Source organism: Culex pipiens, chromosome 3 (assembly GCF_016801865.2).
Source record: "Culex pipiens pallens isolate TS chromosome 3, TS_CPP_V2, whole genome shotgun sequence".
Taxonomy (NCBI): domain Eukaryota; kingdom Metazoa; phylum Arthropoda; class Insecta; order Diptera; family Culicidae; genus Culex; species Culex pipiens.
Genome location: NC_068939.1, coordinates 71,730,415 through 71,748,187, shown reverse-complemented (window position 1 = coordinate 71,748,187; position 17,773 = coordinate 71,730,415). Strand labels below are relative to the sequence as shown.

Genomic DNA, 17,773 nt, shown 5'->3' with positions numbered 1-17,773 from the left:
TGGAATTGTAGTAATTTTAATACCGAAATGCCATCCGGACCCGTTTTTTCTGTTTTCATTACTTCTAGAGTATTTTTTGAAAATGTAAACGTTTCATATGTTTATAGGACATTTAAAAAAATAAAACAACAGCTTATAGGACCTTTAAAAAAACTCTCCGGATAACACAACTCGACGTTTTTGAAGTTGTTGTCAGTAATTGCAACAATTTCTACATGGTATAAAATATTTGGGCTTGCTGAACACGCTGCAATCGACAGAATTAAATTATAGTGACTTTCGTGTCAATAAATAAAATTATAAATAATTTAATCTTTATTTTATTGCCCTCATAAAAAAAATAACTATAGGGTAGGGTAGTCATCAATGAGACACTTTTGGTTTTCAACTTTCAAAGATTTTTTTCATTTTTTCATCAGCATTTTTTAATGATCTTTTTGTTGCATTTTCTTTCTTTTAATGTGTTCTAACATTGATCAAAATATGAGATAAAATTTTGTAAAATTCGTATATTTTACCAAATAACTTTGTATTTTTGGTTAAATGAAGCTAAAACTCTATAAATATGCCAAAAAACACTTTTAATTCATGTTTTGAAAGATTTCCATAGATATTGAAAAGTTTAATGAAGAACAATCAAAGTGTCTCATTGTTACCCATGAGCTGAACTGCCGTTCTACGCATAACTGTCCGATGTCAGTTTTGGACGATTTTGACTTTATGCCATTTTTGAGTTTAGTTTGATGTGTACTTTAAGAAAAACACATAAAATCTGGTACTTTGTTCGCAAACTCATTAAAAACAACACCAAGTCTGTTTGTCCCATCGTTACACTTCTACGCATAATTGTCCCACCAAGTATTTTCTTACACGGAATCATTAGTTTTACTTAGCATTATGTCTTGTTTACCTGGTGTATAGCAAGAGAATCACAAATAAGGATGATAAACTGCTAACTGGGGTGATTAGGGACACATAGGGCGAACAGGGAACCACGGGACAAAAATTTCAATCGCGTTTTTCTCAGTTGCACTTTTTTGAACATGGGACAATTATGCGTAGAACGGCAGTGAAATGAGTGGGGAACAATGAGACAGTCCTGGATACTGGGTATATTCTAAATTTTGGCCAAACCTAATGAAAGGACATTGTAGCCCAACTCAATCCCTATGGAACGTCGAAAGAAATTTGAAGAAATATTAGTTTTGGTGTTAATGGCAGCGTACGAGCGAAAATGTAATTTTTATCCATAATTTACTTTTACACCCCAGAATCAAACATTTATGAATAACTTTTCAAGGGAGCGTCCATAATCAAAGCCACTATAATGGCAGACGTGTATCCAGTAGACACACCTTTCCCCCAAATATGAGCCTGATTGGTTGAAACTACGACTTGTGAGAGCCATTTTATCATTGTTCCCCGTGTCTCATTGATGACTACTCTACCCTACCAAAAATATCACATTTGTTTTCGCTGAAAATAGTCTAAGATTTAATTCTGTTGATTAGAGCTTTTACTTACAACTAAAAAAAAGCCAAGTTGTGTATAAAAAATAGTATTTTTAATTTTATGAATCTGAAGGTTAAATAAAAAAATCGAATTAAAATTTGTAAATTGTTAAAATAAAATTTTAAAATAAAAATATATTTTATATTTTCTATAACCGCATTTTTTTACACGCTGGGTGAGGATATCGTATGGAACCCACCCTTGGTATCTAACATTCCCGTCCCGTTCCCTCCGAGATCTACAAACTGACATGGCGGGCGCCGGTGGTGGCCAACGACTGTTTCCTATCTGCAGCAGCTCTATTTTTGATGATCTTGATGTTTTATCATTTCAGCGCATTCATGCATGCTGTTGATAAGGGAAACATCACTAGATCGTTGAAACGTATGATCGGTTGTGCTGATAGGATATTACGGTCCTGTTCAGCAACGGAGAAGGACAACCATGCTCATGTTCATGGTTTATATTTTCTATATTCGCCTTTCTGCCACCATTTTGGATTTAGTTTATGTAACGCAATACGTTGAAAAAGAAGACTTTTCTGCACGATTCGTTCATTTATCCAATGAAGTTTACCGAGTTGGATAAATACTACACTGCCCCTGATCGCATAAATATCACATATGCATTTTCATCGATTTCGAGTGTTTGATGCAGCTTGGTTCAAAATTGTGTGCTCTTTCAAAAGAGCCTATTAAATCCAGTTCTTTGTTCTAGAAATCAGGAGGAAATCCAGTTTTGTAAGGCTACTCATGTATGGGACAAACTTCAAATGCGTTTTTCTCAGCTTGCTGTTTTTGCATATGGGACATTTATGCGAACATGGGCAGTACAGATGTTGAAAAATCATCAACGCAACGAGTTTAATAAAACTTTTTTTCCAATTCCTCAAAAACTCAATTTAAATTGCATTTTTGTTTAGTGAAACTTGTGTTTCCACGCTTGAATATTAGGGGCTAATTATGAACCACGTAGATAGCGTCCACTGGACACCTTTTAGGAAATTACTTTCCGATACAAGAGCTATAAAGTTGCACCTCTCAGCAGTGGATTCCGAAAAGTTCTTTTCAGTACTGTAATTTGTTGGCCACGAAAAGTAGACCGTTCTGTCATTCGAAAATGCAGGAAAAGTAAGTAGTTTCACAACGATATAGCAAAAACAATATTTGATTTAACTTGAATTGATCAGTTCTCGATCGAAATTTACCATTTATGCCGTTGCAAATATTTTTCAAAGTTTATATCGCCCTCACCTGAAAACATTGGGAACAATTGGAAATGCATTTTTTTGCGGTGGCAAATATATTTAGAATGTTTGAGCTCGAGTAATAAATTTTGTTTTACAGTCATCCCACATATTCGGAACACCCACAAATTCGGAACACTTTTGTGGTAATTTGTCAATTGGAAGCAAAAAGCAACTTTTCTGTCGTCCCTGCTATTTTTAGGACCTTCATTTGGACATTCTCTTGCTATTTCACTAGTAAAAATAGTACTTTTTGAACAAAAAACCTCATTTCAAGACTATTTTATCCAGAGCAGCAAAACGCTGCCTCCAAATTGCCTGTTCCATAATTGTGGGATGTTATTGTGCCTCCCACAATTGTGGAACACCTGAATTTAATTGATATTTTTACAAAAAAAAGTTATCAGACCATGTTTAAAACATCACTTAGCTTGAATTTTATTGGTTTCAGAGTGTAAAGTCATTTTTTGTAAAAAAAAATGTACTCCTGGAGAAAAAAAAAGTTTGTTTACATCGTAAGAAAAAATGTTCCGAATTTGTGGATTTCAAGGGTCAATGTTTTTCTTTAAAAACTTGATATAAAACGTAAAATGTACAGCTGGTCTATACATCAATCGAAAGATCGCAAAAAAAGCTTTCACATGAAGGAAAAAGCAAATCATTATGTTCAACAGGGATGGAATAATCGCAAAACAATCAATTTCGCTTGCGAACTTTCTTCACCCGCGAAAGAGAGAGGAGGCGAATCACGCAGAAGAAAATCGCTCCCGAAATTCTCCAAAAAAATCAATCTGCTGATGATTTTTTGTGAATTTCCTTGTCAGCACCACTTAAATTTATTTATTTCACTTTATTTACACACATTGCCCATCTACAAAATGTGACAGGTCATTTTTCGACGTGTAACGTTACACTTGCAAGTGTAGCATTGAAAAAGATATTCCGCCGAATAATCAAGAAGATGATTTTTTTAGATTCCTTTTACCGATCTTTCGTGCGCGAGAGAAGAGAGCATGCTCCCTTCGGATTTTTTCTCTTGATGAACGTCCAATGATTTTCTTTTGATGATGATTATGCCATCGCTGATGTTCAATTATCGATTTTCTATGATTTGTTGAACATTGGCAGATCTGTAAACTGTTCCGAATATGAGGGATGACAGTATTGTGAAGTTCCCTTATACAATACTGCAAAAAGTTATTTTTTCACGAAAATAAAAATTCGTCTGTACTTGGATATTTTGAAAACTAATTATTGAGCAATTCTTTATTTAAACCGGAAATGGATTTTTTTTTTTAATTGGTCTTTAACTTTATCGGGGCAGCTGTCCATACAAAAATGGTACGTCAATATTCTGTAAAACTGTAAAATATTGCGTAAAACTGTAAAATATTGTGTAAACCTGTAACTTTTCAATGAATTTTCTGATCAAATTAGTGTCTTTGGCAAAATTGTTGGTATTGTTGAGGACTATTCAGAAAAAAAAAATGATAGACGGAAGAAAAAAAATTGCCGATGTTAAAAAAAAAAGTTAATTTCCCAAAACCCGTTTTTTTGATTTTCGTTTTTTTATATATGGAGTTTTTGTTTTTTTTTTTTTTTTTTTTGAAAAGGTCCAATAAACCAAATTTCCAGTTTTTGCTTTTTGGGTGTTTTTGTAACCGCCTTGAGTCATCCAAAGGCCTCAAAAGCGTTGCTATGTCCAATCCAAAATGTTTATTCAGTAACTCTATAGCAATATATTAACATTTAGTTGAATTAAATGTCGAGTTTAAAGTTCCAACATTATTTATAAACTTTTTTACTATTTAATTAGTAAACTTTTGCTTTTGATGCTTTTGAAGATTACAAAATGACTTTTACTGAAAGGTAATTTCTTAGAACAAATTCCATAATAAGGTGAGGTTGGGTTGTAGAGGCTTGTATATCTTTTTCAAGTTAGTTCAAAAATACTCCTCTATTTTTTATTTATTTTTTTTCAACACTTCTCTAACAAGCGCAGTATGATTCAAAGTCCACAATGCTGAAAGTAATGGAAAAGATAATCGATGAATATATTAAATCAAAGTTTTTGCACACGAAACCTCTCAGTAGGTTTCAGTTTGCTTACCAGCAGAACAAATCGACAGTTACAGCATTAAACGAGCTAGTTTCAAGATTGGGAAAGAATATGAGTGCAAAAGAAATTGCCCTCGCTGCCTTTCTCGATATCGAAGGAGCTTTTGATAATGCATCATATAAGTCTATAAAAAAGAATATGGAAAAGCGAGGCTTTGAGCATTGCATCACACGATGGGTCATGGCCATGCTTGATAGCAGAGAAGTGTTCGCTGAATTAGGAGGATCTTCTGTGACTGTAAAGACCACAAGAGGCTGTCCTCAAGGGGGCGTGCTGTCTCCATTGCTGTGGTCATTAGTTGTAGACAACCTTCTGAAGAAACTATCTGAATTGGGGTTTGAAGTAATTGGGTTTGCTGACGATGTGGTAATACTAGTCCGAGGGAAATTTGAAGAGATAATTACCGAAAGAATGCAATATGCCCTCAACTGTACTTTTGAGTGGTGCAAAAATGAAGGGCTTAACATAAACCCTAAGAAGACTGTAGTTGTCCCGTTTACTCGTAAGAGAAAGATCCTTCTTAAAACTCTTACTCTAGATGGGTCCGCCTTGGAATTTTCTAAGAATGTGAAGTATCTGGGGATCACTCTAGATGCAAAATTAAACTGGAACTTACACTTAGATCAGGCTGTTCAAAAAGCCACAACTGCATTATGGGTATCTAGGAAGACCTTTGGAATGAAATGGGGACTTAAACCGAAGATGATATCCTGGATCTATTCGGCCATAATAAGACCCAGATTAACTTACGCTGCCTTGGTATGGTGGCCAAAAACAAAACAAAAAACAGCGCAAAAAAACTAGAAAAACTACAGCGTTTAATCTGCATATTCATCACTGGAGCAATGCGAAGTACACCAACGAATGCTCTAAATGCTGCTCTTCATCTCCTCCCGTTGTACCAATACGTTCAAATGGAGGCTGGAAAGAGTGCGCTTAGACTAAGAAGAAATGAGAATTTATTCAAGAATTGTAAGGAACATCTAGGAATTTTAAAAGAACTTAACATAGATCCACATGTGTTTATGAACGAGGACTGGATGGAATATACCTTGAACCTTGATATAACATACAAAGTGATTTTAACTGATCGCCAAGTATGGGAATCAGGAGGTCCAAGCCTACCTCCGGGAGCAATCATATTCTACACGGATGGATCAAAAATTGGTAATAAAACAGGAGCGGGGATCACGGGGCCAGGACTAAGTATTTCGGCTCCTATGGGACGCTGGACTACTGTATTTTTGGCCGAGATCTATGCTATTTTAGAATGTGCATCAGCATGCCTGAAGAGAAACTATAGGTATTCTACAATCTGTATTTTCTCTGATAGTCAAGCTGCTTTGAATGCTTCCAAATGCCAATCTAGATTGGTTTGGGAGTGTGTAATTCTTCTGAAAAAACTGGGTAATAAAAATCGAGTATTCTTGTACTGGGTTCCAGGCCACTGCGGGGTTGAAGGGAATGAAAAGGCCGATTTGCTTGCCAGGAAAGGCTCAGATGACCTTTTTGTTGGTCCGGAGCCATTCTGTGGAGTGTCGAAATGCGTTCTGAAAATGGAAATTACAAAATGGGAAAATTCCATGATACAACAGAATTGGATTGCCTCGCATTCTGCAAAGCAATCCAAGTTGTTTATCACCCCTAGCAAACAGAAAACGTCGCGAATATTTGGTCTGAATAAACGGTCACTAAACATATACATTGGATTAATTACAGGACATTGCCCATCACGGTATCACTTGAAAAAGCTAACGCGAAGTCAAACTGATATCTGTAGGCTCTGTGACTGTGAAGTGGAAACTTCAAGGCACTTACTGTGTGAGTGTGGTGCACTGATTGCAAAAAGAATTAAATTTTTCAATAAAGGGATTTTAACTCCCTCAGAAATTTATTCAGAAAATCCCACTTCGGTTGTTGACTTCATTCTCGAAGCAATGCCAAACTGGGGTATATCGCATCCTCAGTCAGTGGCGGTCACCCTAAATGGTGACTTGTCACCCTGAAAATATGCGACAGTAATTAGGGGTACACTACAATAGATCAACTAAATGGTCGCAGTAGTCTTAAATCCCACAAAAAAAAAATGATTCAAAGCCTTTCCGTTTGAATTCACATGTTTTTTTTTCTTGTTAAAGTTATTTATTTTGCTGTTCTTATTTTTGTTTAATGAAAGTCAGAGATTAGTTGCATTTTTCTTCTTTTTTCTTTAGATTTTTTACCATTGTTAAGAACTTTTGAACATATTTATCGATTTCTTCTCACATTAACCCTCTACTGCCCAAATTTTTTTTCGAAAATATTTATTTTTCCCTTGTTCAGGAGGTCATTTTGAGCAACTTTTGTTCTACGAAAAACTTTACTTCTCTTGTTTTATTTTTAGTATTTTAATTTGCATTTATCTTGTTTAGTTTATGTTTGTTTTTGGTAGTATTTGTCCTATTCTACCACCTAATATAATTAAATTTTGCCTATCTAATTTTTTCACGTTTTTACCGTCACTTTTTCAATTTTTTGCATGATGTTTACATTTTGTTAAAGTTATTTATTTTGCTGTTCTTATTTTTGTTTAATGAAAGTCAGAGATTAGTTGCATTTTTCTTCTTTTTTCTTTAGATTTTTTACCATTGTTAAGAATTTTTGAACATATTTATCGATTTCTTCTCACATTAACCCTCTACTGCCCAAATTTTTTTTCGAAAATATTTATTTTTCCCTTGTTCAGGAGGTCATTTTGAGCAACTTTTGTTCTACGAAAAACTTTACTTCTCTTGTTTTATTTTTAGTATTTTAATTTGCATTTATCTTGTTTAGTTTATGTTTGTTTTTGGTAGTATTTGTCCTATTCTACCACCTAATATAATTAAATTTTGCCTATCTAATTTTTTCACGTTTTTACCGTCACTTTTTCAATTTTTTGCATGTTGTTCACATTTTCTGCTATAGAAAGGCACCATCATCATTTAAATTGCTAAAAATGCGTAGAGGCATAGTCTGGGGCACTAGAAAAATTACTGCATACTTCTTTTTACTGAAAATATAGGAAATGTTAGTAAAAAACACAGCCAAAGTTGACCCCTAAAAAATGACATTTTTAAAAACATTGGTAAAGTCACATAAAACAAGTAAAACTTCCAACCCTGAAATTTTCTAAAATTTTAAGAGTTCTTCTTTCCAATGCATTTTAAAGATCAAAAATCGGATGGAAAATTGATTTTTGGCGATTTTTTAGATCGAAGCCCGTCTAAAGGCGGGGTTAGGTTGTAGAGGGTTAAACGAATGAATTAGCATTTTTCGCCACATCAAAATTGCAATTGTTGGCCACAGCGTATCTGGCGTCTCAAAAGTTATCACCAGCCAGTAAATGATAAGATACAGGAAAACAAAACCGACCAGCAAACTACAAACAAAAACAAACACCATCGTGCAACCCCTCGCAGTCCATACGCAAAGCGGAATCGTACCAAAACAACTGCTTCACTGTATTGACTACGACTACGACACTCTATCTCACCATGTAAAAAAAAGTGTATACAGACGGACAGACAGACAGAGTTTAAGTGCGATTCTTATTTTTCATCTCGTCAGAACAGAGAAAGAAAATAGAGCAAAAAAAAGTGCAGAACCATTCACACTCGAAAAAACGGGGGGATCATTATTAATAATTATGCTCAGTTCGCGACATTCGGAGGTGGTGCCAAGTTCGTAGAAGTGTCGAGTCCTTCCTTTTTAGTTTTGTGTACGATGTTGTCCTGACCCCAGCAAGTTCGAAAGTCCAAGAGTACTAGATAATCCAGCCAGCAAAACATTGCAGTAAAACTCTGCGGATATGCTTGATTGACACTCCACCAGAGTCAGAGCTGCACAGTAATGGACTTTGTTTGAAGCGTGTGTTTGTAGTGTTGAGCTAATAGAGTTCTTTGATATTTTGTTATTACGCGAAAGTAGTGTTTTACATTGTGTGTAGAGGGTTCAGGTCAGGTGAAGTCCCGCGGTTTCCCACAGTTAGCGAAGGATTAGTCATTCTTCTTGAGTAGGGTAGAGTATTGTAGAGCAAGTGCTGTCCTTTTATGGGTTGTCGCATTTCGTCCTCGAACAATGAGAATTTCGCTCCATCGACCAACAAGATCGACCTCAACGCAGCGGACGAGATGGATCCGACCGATCAGCAGCCAACTCTGCAGACCTCGGTGGACTACAAAGCGCGCCTAGAGCGAAAGCAGTGTCTGGTAAACACACTCACAACACATTACTTTATCGATTTTTACCCAGTGACACAGTTTACCTCTGTTGTGCTTCCCCTCGCAGGCTAAGGAAACCCCCGAACCGGTGTACGATTTGGCGGAATGCAACCTGAAGGACGTCCCACCGGGAGTGTTCATCATGTGCAAGGTACTGCGCAAAGAGCTGCTTTCGCTGGCAAACAATAGGCTAACTTCACTCACCGGAGGAGGAGCGCTGGCTGACCTGCAGCTGCTGGTGACGCTCAACTTGACCAGCAATCGGTTCCGCAAGCTACCGGAGGAGATTGGGACGCTGCAAAATCTCAGGGTATGTGGTTAGGTCTAGCCAACGAGGACTTAAAATTATTTCTCAATACTCCCCGCAGGAACTTCTACTAGCCAACAACAATTTAGAGCGACTCCCAGTTCAGATCAACCGCCTACAAAAGCTACAGCTGCTGGACCTGTCCTCGAACAATCTAACTACAATCGACCAGCTATCGTTCATGGCCAATCTGCGAATACTGAACGTCTGTGGGAACCCCCGGCTCACGAAACTCCCCAATCAGCTCGCAACATGTGATAATCTTGTAGACTTAGTACTCGACCCCAACACCATCGTCGAACCCCCTCCGGAAGTCATCGAAGCCGGAACCTACGCCATCGTCAAGTATCTATCAACCGGAGAGCTGCTCATCGGTCGACCACCACCGCAAGACCAGCACGACTCCCGCGCCAAAACCAGCACAATCAACTTTATCAACAGCGAACGGGACGACCAGCGGGCCGCCGAGTTTGCCCGCGAAAAACACCAAAAAGAGAAGCAACTCCTCGCCCAGGAACGTCTAGCGTACGAGAAAGACTACCTAGCCGAGAGCAAACTCCACGAGCAACACCAGCGCAAAAAGCAACAACTGCTCGAGCAGCTTCTCCACCAACAGAACCACGAATCCGTCGGATTCACCCGACTCCAAGAGGAGAAACAATCCGAGCGCCAGCGCCTCATCAACGACATCCTAAAAGACGAACTACATTCCAGCCAACTCGTCGACAACCTCCTATCCCTCAAGAACGGCCCCGACCCCACCTTCCTCGAGCGCGAACGCCAAGATCAGCAGCACCTGCTCGAGCAGCTACGCGTCCAGCAGAACGACCTGCGCAAACAGGAAATCCTCACCGCCATGACCGACCTGCTCGAGAACGAAATCAACGTCATTCAGAATTTCCACAACCAGCGCGACCAATCGTCGCGCACCATCCTCGAGCAGGAGTACGAAACGAACAACCTGCTGAACAACGTCTTTCTCAACTACGATCGCAACCGGCAGGAAATCATCGATCAGGTCAACTGCGACGAAGACATTCAAAAGTCGGCGGTGGCGGCGCTTATCGCGCGAAACGACTCCCGAACCTGGGGCCTCGTGGAGCAGGTTCGAATCGTCGAGAGTCAGCTGGCGGCGCTGACGACGTACGAGATCGACCGGAAGAAGATCAACCAGGACGATCAGATTGTGAGGCGCTGATACAAACTAGACCGCAAAGATTTGGAAGTAACGCTGTGTTTTTTGCTTTCAGAACCACCTTTCGGAACAGAGAATCAATCTAACCTACGTACTGATGGATTTGCTCAAACAACAGGACCAACGGAAGCACCAGGTGAGGTTCGAACTTCGGTTCTGCAAGCAAAGGGTGCCGTTTATCATTTATGGGCCACTCGTTCTGATCTGTACGTAGTACACCGTAGATCGTTCGTAGCACCTTCCGTTCGAACACTCCAAGGTCTTGTTGTCCAGGTATCTTGGCCATAGAGGACAACCGGTCTAACAAATGTCAAGATTTTCTGTAATCCAAAGTTAGCGCAGTCGGTAGACGACCACAGCAAAAAGGAATTCTAAAATTCTAAAATTCTAAAATTCTAAAATTCTAAAATTCTAAAATTCTAAAATTCTAAAATTCTAAAATTCTAAAATTCTAAAATTCTAAATTCTAAAATTCTAAAATTCTAAAATTCTAAAATTCTAAAATTCTAAAATTCTAAAATTCTAAAATTCTAAAATTCTAAAATTCTAAAATTCTAAAATTCTAAAATTCTAAAATTCTAAAATTCTAAAATTCTAAAATTCTAAAATTCTAAAATTCTAAAATTCTAAAATTCTAAAATTCTAAAATTCTAAAATTCTGAAATTCTAAAATTCTAAAATTCTAAAATTCTAAAATTCAAAAAATTCTAAAATTCAAAAAATTCTGAAATTCTAAAATTCTAAAATTCTAAAATTCTAAAATTCTAAAATTCTAAAATTCTAAAATTCTAAAATTCTAAAATTCTAAAATTCTAAAATTCTAAAATTCTAAAATTCTAAAATTCTAAAATTCTAAAATTCTAAAATTCTAAAATTCTAAAATTCTAAAATTCTAAAATTCTAAAATTCTAAAATTCTAAAATTCTAAAATTCTAAAATTCTAAAATTCTAAAATTCTAAAATTCTAAAATTCTAAAATTCTAAAATTCTAAAATTCTAAATTCTAAAATTCTAAAATTCTAAAATTCTAAAATTCTAAAATTCTAAAATTCTAAAATTCTAAAATTCTAAAATTCTAAAATTCTAAAATTCTAAAATTCTAAAATTCTAAAATTCTAAAATTCTAAAATTCTAAAATTCTAAAATTCTAAAATTCTAAAATTCTAAAATTCTAAAATTCTAAAATTCTAAAATTCTAAAATTCTAAAATTCTAAAATTCTAAAATTCTAAAATTCTAAAATTCTAAAATTCTAAAATTCTAAAATTCTAAAATTCTAAAATTCTAAAATTCTAAAATTCTAAAATTCTAAAATTCTAAAATTCTAAAATTCTGAAATTCTGAAATTCTAAAATTCTAAAATTCTAAAATTCTAAAATTCTAAAATTCTAAAATTCTAAAATTCTAAAATTCTAAAATTCTAAAATTCTAAAATTCTAAAATTCTAAAATTCTAAAATTCTAAAATTCTAAAATTCTAAAATTCTAAAATTCTAAAATTCTAAAATTCTAAAATTCTAAAATTCTAAAATTCTAAAATTCTAAAATTCTAAAATTCTAAAATTCTAAAATTCTAAAATTCTAAAATTCTAAAATTCTAAAATTCTAAAATTCTAAAATTCTAAAATTCTTAAATTCTAAAATTCTAAAATTCTAAAATTCTAAAATTCTAAAATTCTAAAATTCTAAAATTCTAAAATTCTAAAATTCTAAAATTCTAAAATTCTAAAATTCTAAAATTCTTAAATTCTTAAATTCTTAAATTCTAAAATTCTAAAATTCTAAAATTCTAAAATTCTAAAATTCTAAAATTCTAAAATTCTAAAATTCTAAAATTCTAAAATTCTAAAATTCTAAAATTCTAAAATTCTAAAATTCTAAAATTCTAAAATTCTAAAATCCTAAAATTCTAAAATTCTAAAATTCTAAAATTCTAAAATTCTAAAATTCTAAAATTCTAAAATTCTAAAATTCTAAAATTCTAAAATTCTAAAATTCTAAAATTCTAAAATTCTAAAATTCTAAAATTCTAAAATTCTAAAATTCTAAAATTCTAAAATTCTAAAATTCTAAAATTCTAAAATTCTTAAATTCAAAATTCAAAATTCTAAAATTCTAAAATTCTAAAATTCTAAAATTCTAAAATTCTAAAATTCTAAAATTCTAAAATTCTAAAATTCTAAAATTCTAAAATTCTACAATTCTAAAATTCTAAAATTCTAAAATTCTAAAATTCTAAAATTCTAAAATTCTAAAATTCTAAAATTCTAAAATTCTAAAATTCTAAAATTCTAAAATTCTAAAATTCTAAAATTCTAAAATTCTAAAATTCTAAAATTCTAAAATTCTAAAATTCTAAAATTCTAAAATTCTAAAATTCTAAAATTCTAAAATTCTAAAATTCTAAAATTCTAAAATTCTAAAATTCTAAAATTCTAAAATTCTAAAATTCTAAAATTCTAAAATTCTAAAATTCTAAAATTCTAAAATTCTAAAATTCTAAAATTCTAAAATTCTAAAATTCTAAAATTCAAAAAATTCTAAAATTCTAAAATTCTAAAATTCTAAAATTCTAAAATTCTAAAATTCTAAAATTCTAAAATTCTAAAATTCTAAAATTCTAAAATTCTAAAATTCTAAAATTCTAAAATTCTAAAATTCTAAAATTCTAAAATTCTAAAATTCTAAAATTCTAAAATTCTTAAATTCGAAAATCCTGAAATTCTAAATTCTTAAATTTCAAATTTCTAATGTTCTTAAATTTATAATTCTTCAAATTCTAATGTTCTTAAATTTATAAATCTTCAAATTCTAATGTTCTTTAATTCATAATTCTTCAAATTCAAAAATTTAAAAATTTATATTTTGTCCAAAAGCATATAAAACAAATTTCATATGCTATTTAATTTTTTTTTTTTTGAAGGTTTAGAAATTCTAATGATCTAAAATTATTAAATATAAAAAAATATATTTATATGCTGTACACGGTTTAAATAAAATTCCAACGAGATTGTAGCACAAATCGGGCATCGGGTCCAGACTGTTCAAAATAAGGTTTTTACAATTTTATGTTTTAAGAATTAAAGATTTATTTTATCTTTGAATTTTGAAATGTTTGCATTTTTTTGCCATTTAATTTTTTTTTTAATTATTGAATTTGGATTTTGAATGTTGAAATGTTCGAATGTTCAAGTGTTCAAATGTTTTGAATTTTTGTATTTTTGAACCAAAAACTTTGAACTTTTTAATTTTGGAACCGTCAAAATTATTTTGTGGGATTAAAGAAAAAAAGCATTTTTTTTATTTAAATTTTTGAATGTGTGAATTATAATTCTTTTTTATTTTGGATTTTATAAATATTGTATCCCTTCAATTTTGAATTTTTTGATGTTTTACCATTCAAGTTTTTGACAGGAAAAAATATAATAAAAAATAAAACTTAGAAATTGAGACGAAGTTTTTTTTTTTTGAATTTTGAATACTTCTCAATTTCTAAATTTTTATATATTTTTTTTTTGCTATGTCAAAAATGGGTTTTCTTATGAGTTTTCTCTGTTTTACTACATTTTGTGCAAAAAAGCGAAATCCAGCTTTTTGTTTTTCTATGAATTTTCAATATTGAGTGGTTCTCTACGATTCCATTTCTTATGTCGATTTTGGGGGTTGAAGCTGTGTGAAACTATGTATCTTGAGAAGGAATTTTTTTATCGATTTGGTGTCTTCGGCAAAGTTTTAGATAATGTTTAGGACTCTACGGAAAAAAATGGGTACGCGGGAAAAAACAAACTTTTAATAAAAAAAAAGTTTAATTTCCAAAAGTTCCGGCGTATTTTTTGATCTTCGATTTTCGGTGATGGTTTCGGTGATTAAAAAGACATGCTTTGGTGCAAAATCTAGTTTAGGAGATAGGAGACTTTTTGATTTATATCGTTTTTATATTTACGTAAGCAAATTTACTATCCTAGTTTCTACCACACTGAAAAAAAAATCTATTTTCAGTTATTAGCAATGCCATTAAGCTTATATCTGTAAGCCCTTACATTCAATTGAAATGCTGTCAAAGGCAAACTTATGGGAAATAAGACGGGCTTTCCGGTAAAAATATTTACGAGACTGAAAAACCAAGTCTGTTATATAGAAATTGCCCAAAACCACCAAAAAACCCGTTTTTTCAACATTTTTATTTTTAAAACCGCTGTATCTTCCCACGGATTGGACATAGGACAATGGTCAATATGGAGACTTTTATGTAAAATTGTCTGGAGAATCGACGTTTAGACCACTTTTCAAAAAATCAGTTTTAGTAAATGATTTTTATATTTTTTTAGGAGAGACATACCATCCTGCATTTTTCGTCAGTCTTTTGGTAACATAACATTTGGATTTTCCTCAAAAATTTTGAACCAAAAAAAATCGTGACATCACTTTTAAATTTTAGTTTTAGACTTAAAAACCAAAAAATCTCATAGATGTGGCGTGTATTTTTGTTTCAGTGTATTTTTTAGAAAGCCCGTCCAATTTCCTACAAGTTTGTCTTTGACCACTTTTTGATACGACGCAAGCACCTCAAATCATTCACAATCACTGAATCCCACCTCTTCTTCCCATTATAGCTTCTCGACACGCTCAAAATAATCGAACGCCAGAAGGAGGGCGAGCAGACGGACTTTTGGCTGCTGCAGTACCAGAAGCTGCTGGACCACCAACCCGTCGAAATCACCCAGGACAGCGCCTCGATCGACCCGATCCTGGGCTATCAATTCCTCGAGAACGGCGTCGTACACTGTCTGCCCTTCCTGTCCAAAATCTGGCAGAACCGCGACAAGGAACTGTCCAGCGTTACGGATGGCGATCTGCTCGAAGCAGGTGTTCAAAATCCGACCGACCGACGGGCCATTTTGGCCTCGATTGGCAGCTATTACGACTATCTGAACCGACGGATCGAGTTCCCTGAGGGCGATACGAGCCCGGAGACGCCTACGGCACCGACGGAGGACCAGCCGGAACAACCGGCACCAAGTTGTCCACCGGAGGACGGGGCTGGGGTCAGCGGAGGAGCGGCGATTCAGTTTGCCGAGTGCGTCATTTGTATGGAAGAAACGGTGAGGAACATTTTTTTTTGTTGAGGAGTTGGTAATGTGGGGTAGACTAATGGTTTGTGGTCGTTGTGCAGGTTCAAGTTATCTTCTTGCCTTGCGGTCACATGTGCTGCTGCTCCGGATGTCACACGGAAATCCGCGACTGTCCCATGTGCCGTGCGTACATCGAGCGCAAGATTAAGGTCATTCAACCGTAATGGGTGAGGCGTGTAGTAACGTGTAGGTACCACATTACTTTCCTATGAAGTTAAAAAAAATACAATTTCTTTCCTTTCAGATTTACTTTAGTCAAATTAAAGGACGCAAAGCAATCGTTTGTTATCGAAACAAAACAACAACAACAACAAAATCAGAAAGGCATTGCATGTTATAACTCATCAATATATCGCCTTCGAAACACACTTTGAGGTGTAAAAACACCCGAAATACCAAAAACATAAAATCTACTAAAGTTTATATACGCATATTAAGCTGCACGGCGAAAAGTTCGAAACTTTACACGAAGCAACAAAAAAAACTCCAAAAACTACACTTTTGAAGCTATCTGATTCATTCCCACAGCACAACATGAGTAAATCTTTTCCATATCCTTATCCTAACGACAAAGCATAAAAAGAGAACATCGATCTAGTCACACTACGTTTCGTCGCAAGCACTAAAGTTATACGAGTTTTTAAAAATGTCCCTTTAGGTGTCGGTTCATTATATATAAAAGTACGGCAAATCCCAGAAATTCCAAATTAGATAAAAATATAAACTTGCAGCAACAGTGTAATAATTGCTTACCATTCCATCCGAACCTGAAACTCGTATAAAGAGAAATCTTACACATATGAAATTTAGACCAGTATTGGAAAACTGTCAAAACAACGGCAGCCTCCGGCTAGGGGTGGAATGCGACGGAATTTGTATCTAGCAAGGGGAATTCTGGGATTTGTCGTACAACCTAAGCATTATAAGGACTGGTACGGAATCAGCTGGTATAAAAATGAGAGTGGACCAAACAACAGAAAAGAAAAAAAAAACATTTTAATATTCCGTTTAGGCGCCTTAAGAAACCCTCAAAATTTGAGAGCGATTGGTTTGGAACCGACTTTTAACAACGAGTTTAAACAGTGTTTAAAACTGGTATAAAAAGTAATTTTGAAATTTAATTTTATGCCAGTTTTGAACACGTAAATTTCTTTAAAACACTATTAAATGAAGTTTATTTTGTTTATTTTTTATTAGCGATAGTTTTGTCCCCTTTTAAATAATTTTACAATTCCTGATTTTGATCTATTTATCGATAAGTTTGCTTTTCTTTTTGTTTGCAGTGTGCCAAGGATGTAAATTATTTCACACAGATTTCAATTTTCAAAAATAGTGTCATTTTTCATGCTTTACACTTAAGGTGAAACGTGAAGGCATTCTTGACTTCATATGTATTAGTGCATTTTGATAGTGTTAGTTTGATGATCTTCATCGATGACGTCACTGATGAATTAGTATTAGTGATTCCGTATAGTGGTAGTAGTGTACGCAAAAATTCTCTTACTTATTTTTGAGGGAATTTCATCAGAGTTTAGGGAAATTTTACTTTAGTTTGTTAGTTTAACTTGAAATTTAAGTTGAACTTATCCAAAATTGAGTAAAACATACCTAAATTTTAATGTTACGTAAACTTCTAAAATTGTGTTTTTTTCAGAATTTATTTTTGATTAAATCTGTTTAAAAATAGTTCAAAAATTAATTGATTTTATAAGCATGTACCAATCCTAACATGCAAAGTTATTACAGATTGCTTCTCAAATTTTATTTTTAAAAATAACTTAAATTCCACATTAAATTCACCTAAAATAACCGTTACCATTTCTTATATAGAACGCCTGTGAAATTTATTGATAATTTAGTCAAAATTAACATAATTGTATGTAAGTTTCATCTGAATTTGAGTGAAAATTTCATTTTAAAAAATAATTTAATAGATAAAATTCTACCAAAATGGCGGAAACCAAGCCATTCCGATTAGCGCTAAAATAAATAATTTCAGTGTTATAGTTACTCAGATTTCTTC

General features: G+C 33.6%; 1 protein-coding gene across 1 annotated transcript; it reads left to right on the top strand.

Annotated features, from left to right (window-relative positions):
- The first annotated feature begins 8,437 nt into the window (after positions 1-8,437).
- On the top strand, positions 8,438-16,293 carry LOC120419530 (E3 ubiquitin-protein ligase LRSAM1-like). Its single transcript, XM_039582241.2, has 7 exons — positions 8,438-9,106; positions 9,186-9,428; positions 9,487-10,611; positions 10,676-10,756; positions 15,232-15,720; positions 15,792-15,936; positions 15,995-16,293. Exons 1-6 carry the CDS (start codon positions 8,948-8,950, stop codon positions 15,912-15,914), a joined length of 2,220 nt encoding a protein of 739 aa, XP_039438175.1. The 5' UTR covers positions 8,438-8,947; the 3' UTR covers positions 15,915-15,936; positions 15,995-16,293.
- Positions 16,294-17,773: the final 1,480 nt, after the last annotated feature.

What these genes read in the sequence shown, in the direction of transcription:
- LOC120419530 (XM_039582241.2), top strand. Translation starts at nt 8,948, where the DNA reads ATGGGTTGTCGCATTTCGTCCTCGAACAATGAGAATTTCGCTCCATCG. An exon ending in AGGACCAACGGAAGCACCAG is followed by an intron (nt 10,757 to 15,231) that starts GTGAGGTTCGAA and finishes TTCCCATTATAG; the next exon opens with CTTCTCGACACGCTCAAAAT. An exon ending in TCATTTGTATGGAAGAAACG is followed by an intron (nt 15,721 to 15,791) that starts GTGAGGAACATT and finishes GTCGTTGTGCAG; the next exon opens with GTTCAAGTTATCTTCTTGCC.